The 8712-nt window shown below is 30.0% G+C and overlaps 1 protein-coding gene across 1 annotated transcript; it reads right to left on the bottom strand.

The window, feature by feature from the left end:
* Window positions 1-1762: 1762 nt before the first annotated feature.
* LOC125599876 (reticulon-like protein B13) lies at window positions 1763-3334 on the bottom strand. The gene is made up of 4 exons (XM_048772910.1): window positions 3185-3334; window positions 2869-3061; window positions 2543-2754; window positions 1763-2106 (listed from the first exon to the last, which is right to left on the bottom strand). The coding sequence occupies exons 1-4, from the start codon at window positions 3222-3224 to the stop codon at window positions 1925-1927; spliced, it is 627 nt and encodes a 208-aa protein (XP_048628867.1). The 5' UTR covers window positions 3225-3334; the 3' UTR covers window positions 1763-1924.
* Between the last annotated feature and the right edge of the window lie 5378 nt (window positions 3335-8712).

Raw genomic sequence — 8712 nt, 5'->3', positions numbered from 1 at the left:
TTACTTTTTCTTTAGTTATAAAAGAATAATAAACTGATGATAATATTTAAATGGCCGAAATAAGGCAAGTATATGAGACAAAATAAATGTGGTTGGTGTAATTTAAACCATTTTGGCCAGAACAAATGTTGCCGAACAAGCATAGCATGTAGTAAATATGCACAATATGGTAAAGCATAGAAAAATATATAATTCAATTTAAATGTTTCTATGGTTTCTCTAACCTAATCCTATTTTTTTCTCTGTATTTTCTTCTATAATAGAGTAGTTCTACTATAAAAACAACCATTGGAGTAAATTTAGAAAAAAAAAATAGAAAAAAATAGAACTGAATTAGAAATGGTCTAAAAGTGGCTCACCGAAACTGTGGTCTATTTCTGGTCCATTTCCACAGGTCTCTAGGGTCGAAACCTGACTGATAACGGCTTTCGTTTCCTTTCCTCTTCTTCTCTTGGGCTGCCCTGAACTGCATTAATACAATATATTTTTGTAGCACTAACACGCTTGGCCCAACAAAATATTTATTACTTAATGACTTAAGGTCTGGGCATCCGGGTCGGATTCGAATCGGGTTTTATCGGATCCGAGTCTTTCGGGTCCTAGAATTTTAGACTCATATAGATACTTAAAAAAATCCAGGTCGGTTCCGGGTCGGGTCCTATCGGATCCGGGTCGGTTCGGGTATTTATTGTGCCGGGTCGGTTCCAGGTAGTTCGAGTCCATGTTCGGATAAATTTCACATTTTTCGGGCTGGTTTCTGATATTTCGGGTCAATTCCACATATTTTCGGGTCTAAATATGAGTTTCGGATCTAATTATACCCATGAACCTGCAATACCCGAACATAAAACCTTTAATTTTACTCGAACATAATACAATATCTATGATAATAAAAACAATCTGAAAACCTACAGTAGTGTAGTACACCAAATACATTATCCATTCTTTTGCTCACAACACTTTATCAAGTTTCCATTCCAAAACAGAAAAAAAAAAGCAAAGATCATCATCATACTCTTAATCACGACAACAAAAAACAAGTCAAACTTATAGAAGTCAAGTCAAAGTCGAATAACATAATAACTAAATTATAAAGCAAGGCACACCAAGAACAACAGTTACAACATAATCAAATCAAAGTCGAACAACAGAGCGAACTTGAACAGAAAACATAAACAAACTCGGAACAAAAAAAATATGAACAGAACAAAATTTTGAACAACAAACAATAAGAACAAACTTGAACAACAAACAACACGTCAAAGATCAAGTGAAAACTTGAACAATAAACATGTAATTATACGCAATTACACATCAAGTCAAACCTGGGATTGATTTCTGGACGTTTTTGATGGAGGAGAAATGTTGGATTCTCTTATTCCAGTTTGTTATTTGCTTGATTTTCGTATTTATAGATTAGTAAATCCCAATTTTCTTTTCTCAATTGTTTTTTTAGGAAAAATGGAAACAATATACAAAGAAAACTGGAAAAGTGTAAAGGACTAAAGGGTAGGTGCATCGGATTTCAAGACTCATTAACTTTAATATTTTTGGTTCCAAAAATACCTGATCGGGTCCCGGATCGGTTCTGGACCCGAACCTGCTATTCGCGGATCCTCTATTAGTTGACCTAGGATAAAATTCTCGGTTCCGATTCTGGACCCGAACCTGTATTTTCGAATCAGTTCCGAATTGGATAGATCCGGATAAAATGCCCATGCCTAGACTTAATGAGACTGAATCTACTTTGGAAGGGTAAACATCGATCTCACAATGTTTTCATCATCTCAGATTCTTACTATGGTTGAAATGGTAACAAGACAGGTAATAATAATCTACTACATTTTGTTTACACATTTTACACATTACTTTTGCTTTACAAGACAGGTAACATTTTTGTACAAAACAAAACACCAGGTACCATTTACTCTGCTTTTTTAACTTTATCCTCTGTACCATGCTGTAACTTGTTCTTCATTTTCAAAATCTTCTCACGACTGTTATCATATGCTTCATTTGATCTATCTTTAAGATTCCTCGATAGCTTTTGTAGTCGATCTCCATGCTTCTCCCACAACTTCGGAACCGTTAAGCCGATCACTAACCCTACATATACCAAAGAGTAAAGGAGTAGTAGATTTATTACTTGTAGTACTATGGTTGAAACGGTAACAAGACAGGTAATAATAATCTTCTCCCACTACTTATACCATATTCGTACAATATTCCTAATGTTGCTAGTTTCTTAAAAACATAAGTCAAATGCTTGCTTAATCAAAAGCAACGTAAAACAAAACATACTATCATGTTTGATCAAGTTCGACCTTTTGTTTTGTTTGTATGTTTAAACCAAGGTGGTGATACAAACCATTAGACAAATCTGGCGTATAGCATAAATGATCAGCTTAAGAATCTGATAGTCTTATTTATGTTAAGTAAAGTTAAAATTTTGGAATATTACCGAGTTATACTATACCTAATGGGTTATACTCTTTACCTAATGGGACGGTCGATATTGCAGATCTTATAAATACTTACGTACCGATGAAGAGAAAAGTATGGAAATCGAGAAGGTTTCCTATTCTTGACAAGATCCAGAACCCCAAAATGGTTTTAGCGAAAACAAACCATTCACTCTCAGCACCGACCGTGAACATCCATCCAACCATTTCTTCCATTAGCTTTCGACACGACCTCGCCATCTCTGCTACAAACTCGTCTGACACTTCTAACCCTGACAAGTCCGGTTCAACCCTGTCCGAAAGTTAATAAACGCAAAAATTAAAACAGCTTTCCTCAGAATATATAAATTAATTCATGAACGGCTTTCAACATGCCCAACTGTTTGAGAAGGAATTATTTGAATACTTGCTGAGAAGGCGAAGTAAACTGCCCCAAAGGAAGACCATAGAGACGATGGCCATGGCTGCCCAAGAAACAATGGTTATAGAACTGAAACCATAAATATTGATCAAAACCCACGTCGCTGTTGAGACAAGAAGTACAGAGAAGGCTAGTTTCTTCCTCCTCCATAAGTATATGTCCTCCAAAGTAGTATCTTCTATGTAATTCATGAAACATAACGAAGAAGATATCAGAGTTAAATGATGTCTAAAACGTTCAGATCAAATTAGTGTCGGTTTTCTAGTTTTTAGCATTATGTTTCTCAGACTATTGTTCTTACCAGATTTAGGTGATGTATCTTTGGACACATCGTTGGCCATGTCTGTTATGGTAATAGATGATGCTGGTAGTAAAATAAGAAAATAATAGCTTACGATGTATATATTTGAAAGGATTCTAGAGAATGGTGTGTGTGTGAAAAAAGTTTCTTCATTAGTTCTTGATGTAACACGTCGTGGTGACTTTGCGGTGACGTGGGAGCCATGCAAAGTTGATATGTGTTTCGTTTTACGGAAAATATTTTTTTTTTTGAACTGACGAAAATATGTTGGACGGTTCTTTATCAAATTCTTTTCTTTTTTATCAAAAATATGTTGGACGGTTCGATATGAAAGTAAAGGATTGAATTGTATTAATTTGATAACCGATAGAGCTTCGGGAAAAAAATAATTTATATCTTTAGAAAACAAAATCCGATTTATGAGTATATGCAGAATCAATGATGTTTGGACAGAAGCCACATATCCATATCCGATGGTTGTAATTCGGATTGCATGGATTCTGAGTTCACCATAGCAAGTGGTCAATGAATAGACAAAATTTACAATTTTGTCCCTTAATTTATCTTTCTTTTGCTGTAGAATTAAGATTATAGATTTTTCTGTTGTTATAGTTGTAGATTTTAATGCTCTAAGTTGTTATAGTTAAAGATTTTAATGCTCTAAAATTTGAAGTATAGGTTTAAGAAAACTTCATGATTTACTCATTAATCTTTCAAAACCAAAACACCAATACTTTATTTTTTTAAATATAATTGTTTTTTAAAAGTGTATAAAGCATGTGGAAGAGATTTGATACTTTAGAAAATCATAAAAGTGAAAAAATTATTACACTTATCAACCAAATCTATGATCTAAAAATTATGACAAAAAAAAAGAAATTGCTTGAACTATAATACGCAGATACCACCATTTTTAAAATACACTAACATTTAGATTTATGAAACTGTTTTCAAACAACATTATAGAAATTTTTAAATTTAATTTTGAATTCATGTTTATGTCTTATAAATAAAATATTTATCTTAAAAAGGTTATAGATATTTTATTTTCACATTTATATGGGTTGGTAACTATAGAAAATGCAAACTAAATCAAAACCATTATTTTAGAAAAAAATCAAACTATTATTTTTAATCGTGAAATTTATATATAACAAATGCAAGTATAAATACTTTATAATTACTTATTAATACATGCATTACTAATTAAAATAAAATAATGATAATTTTTTTTCTATTTGAAAATGCTTAAGTATTATAGTTTTTTTTAAAATTCATTGTATACTATATTTGTTATTAATAAATAAATCTTAGAAATTATTCAATATTATACTTCCAATTATATAAAATTAAAATTCTTTAACTTGATTAATATTTATTTATGTATTTTCTGTTTTTAATTTTAATTTTTATTAAAGATATTTCGGATAACAACACTATGTATATATGAATTATCTTTTTATTTTTAAATATATTTTTAGATTTTAGATCATTTTATTATTATTAATTTTAATTAAAAATTGAATCAAATAAATATAAAATTGCTTTTATGTTTTGACTAATTTAAATATTTTATTCACTAAACGTATAAACCATATTAACCACTCTATTTTTAACGTGAAAGTTCGAATGCCAAAAAAAATCACAAATAATAATATATATATTAATATATTATTATAAATATCCTTATAATTAACCGTTTAAGAATTAACATAAGAGTAGCACACAAAGAACTAATTTGGATTCACGCTTTTTTTCTATCTATAAAATCTTCATATTAAAAAGAATTATAGCTTTTGATTTTCATATTTATATGGTTTGGTACGAAAATATACTAAAAAAATCAAAATATTATTAAGAAAAAAAGGAAATCAAGCTATTATTTTTAATAATGATCAATACATTAGTATGAATATCTTTATAATTAGTCCTTTTAAAAAATTAACGGGAGAGCAAAACATAAAAACTAATTTTGAATTCACGTTTTATTTTATATATAAAATATCCATATTAGAAAATTATACATACTTTGTTTTTCATATTCATATGGTTTGGTAAAAAATATAAAATCAAGATATTATTAAGAAAGAGGAAATCAAACTATTGTTTTTAATAATGACATATATATATATATATATATATGTATATAATATTCTTATATGATTAATGATCCGGATCTGATCCGAAAATCCGGATATCCGGAGAGGTCGAATCCGGATCCGGATAGTAAAATGTTGGATCCGTCAAAACCGGATCCGGATCCAAATATATTAATATTTTAGTCTGGATATCCAGATCCGTAAATTTTATAATAGCTATTTCAAAAATAGTTATATCTATATATAAAAGTTAATTTTATTTAATATATTTTTATTTTATAATAGTATATACAAATTTTAAAATTTTATATAAAATTTTTATATTATACAAAGAAATAATTAAAAACATTATATTTTTTTAAAAAAATATTTTTAATATTTTATATATATTAATATTATCTATTTATTTATTTTAAGGATTCAAATCTGGATCCGAATATCCGCCGGATATTACAGTTTTAGAAAGATATCCGACATCCGGATATCTAAGAACCCCGGATCCGGATAAGGATAGTAAAAGTACAAATCCGCCGGATAAGGATCCGGATCCGAATACCTTAAAATTGTCTGGATACCCGATCTGTCTCAGGCCTAATAGCCACATACTAGGGGTGGGCACTTTACCCGATATCGAAGTGGCACCCGAACCCGATCCGAAAAACCCGAACCGAAATCCGAACCGAAATAGCAAAATACCCGAACGGGTATTGAATAGGGAGAGATGGATAACCGAACCCGAACGGATAATACCCGAATCCGAATGGATATCCGAAGATAACCGAACATATGAATAATTAACTTTATATTTCTAGTTTACATCGCTCATTTTATAAAATATTTATATTGATATTATACATACTTAAATTCATGATATATATATATATATATATAATTACGAAAAAAATGATTTGCTACTCACTTAAAATGCATGTCAAATTTTTTATTTCAAAATTAACAAAAAGTTACATCCAAAATTAAAAAAAAAACTAAATTATTGTCTTTTTAGTTTTAAAATATTATGTCCAAATCTATTAATCATTCAATCTATTAAAAATAAAAAAAATAGTTAACTGAAAGTTATATTTTTAAATACAAGAAACTTGAGAAATGAAAATTTTAAATTTTTTTTCAAAATCTAAAAATCCGAACCCGATCCAAAATAACCGAATCCGAACTAAAAATACCCGAACCCGACCCGAAGTACAGAAATACCCGAACGGGTTCTACACCTCTATACCGAAATACCCGAAAATCCGAAATACCCGATCCGAACCCGAACGGGTACCCGAACGCCCCCCCCTAGATAATAGATACAAAAGGCAACTCTTGCTACAAGATGGAAAAGGGCACAACGATAAAAATAATGTAGATACCCTACCACATACATTGATGTTTTCTACTTGTTTAGTATTGATGATATCACTGCCACAACCCGAGTTTAAGCAAGTTAATGCGTGTATATGAGCTGTTACAGAAAAGAAATAAGAGCAGCCAGACACCAAACTATTATATTGAAAAATTGGATTAATTATAGAACAAAATAAATTGAAATTATGTCTAACGAAACCAGTTAGATTTAAAATATGATTTTAATCAACACTTACTATTCGTCGTGCATGATACAACACACCTATATTTATATCTATATCAAATCTAGTATAAATGGTTCTAAAATCTTCTGGAATGTGAGGTCACAAATATGGTCAAGAAGATATTTAGGACAAGAACTCCATGTTCGTATTCGGAACAACTTGAGATCTCTCTACACTGAGGCCAAGCTTAGCCACCTCTTAACGCTCTGTTTTGCGGAAAGGCCAAAGGTCCCGTTAGACTCATTTTATCGCTAATTTTATTATTAATTAGACCACGAGCGTGTCGTTTATAGCATAAAGCCACTTCCGTGATTTTCAGGGATGCGTTTCAAATCACAATGGTAACGACTTGCAACCCAATCAATAAGAGTATAATCTTTTTTATCACGAGTTAGTGCAGCCAGTCATGAAAATAGCCGTTTTGTCTATATATTTAGGAGACAAAATCAGTGACGGTTTCGCAGGGCTGCGCTGAAAAATACTGACCCACAAGCAAAAAATATTTTTGGCTATTTTGTTTATAGAAAACAATGAATGAAAATATTAAAATATACAGTCGGAGTGATTTAAAACCGAGTCCAATTTCACACTCAGAACAATGTTACCAGTAAAACCACAAGCTCTTTATTTTTATTATTAACTCTAAAACATATATATTTTTGTCGGGCTTCAAACACATAGCACATGCTTGATAAGTTTCTATTCAGGTCCGGCCATGCGGTTCGTTAGCAAAACTTAGCTGTACGTGGGTTCCATTACACAAAATATGTTATGATCTCATACTTTTGGTGTTATTATTATATGAGTTACGTTGGATATAGTGTGACTTAGTGATAATCCAATCCATTAGAAAATCATTATCGTCGTTGGTTTTCAAAAACAATTTTCTTTATTATCGTTGATATCTAACATTTCAGTATCAAAATAATAAAAATAAAAAAATAGAGGAGAAAGAAAATTTTATTTTGATAAACTTTACATGTGCAAAATACTTTCAATAATATTTGAGGGATTCTCTATGTGCGCCATTTTAATTATTTAATAATTTAATTAATTTAAAATTTTAATAATACATTTTAAATAATAATATTTTATTGGCAAAAAATGTTTTACTAGTAATGTTGTTCTTAGGACTGCGAAAACTAACCCCACAGAACTTCCAAAACTGAACCACAATATTTAGTTTTCAGTTAAACTTTAATTAATAATTCAATTCACACATTTTAAAAAAAATTGGTTATCGATTCAGATCAGTGATCAGTTATTTGATTTTATTTTTAATTTTCTTAGAATTTTATTAATTAAATAATTGAACTTATACCATACTAAACCAAAATCATATCCAAATATTGAACCAATTAATCGAAATATCTGAACTAACCAAAGTACCAAACCTGATAAAAAATGACCCAAAATTTTAACTAAAACCTAAAATCTGACCAAAATAAAAAAACTTCAGTTTAGTTTGGTAGAAAAATTGAAAACAAAACTAAATAATTACCAAATTGAATAATCTTTATTTCAGTTTGGCAAGATTTTGTAAGGACCGAACTAACCAAAAAACGAATTATCCAAACTGAACTAACTATACAAACCAAATTTGCAAGCTCAGAGCATATCTTGATCAGCATATTTGATTGTGACAATTTTAATGCAGATTGGACGATCAACTTGGGGATTTATCGGTGTTAGAGTTTATAAGGGTTTGATATTATTTCCAACTTAAGTAAAAAAAGAAAAAAAACATAAAAACAAAAAGTCAAAAAAGTCAATGTCATTTGAAAAACCATCAGTGATATTTTTAACTTAGTCGTTTGTATTGTGATATATTCATCCA

The sequence above is a fragment of the Brassica napus genome, unplaced genomic scaffold, assembly GCF_020379485.1.
Source record: "Brassica napus cultivar Da-Ae unplaced genomic scaffold, Da-Ae ScsIHWf_2045;HRSCAF=2695, whole genome shotgun sequence".
NCBI classification, from domain to species: domain Eukaryota; kingdom Viridiplantae; phylum Streptophyta; class Magnoliopsida; order Brassicales; family Brassicaceae; genus Brassica; species Brassica napus.
The sequence above is the reverse complement of the archived record's forward strand: the minus strand, read 5'-3'. Positions and strand labels throughout refer to the sequence as shown.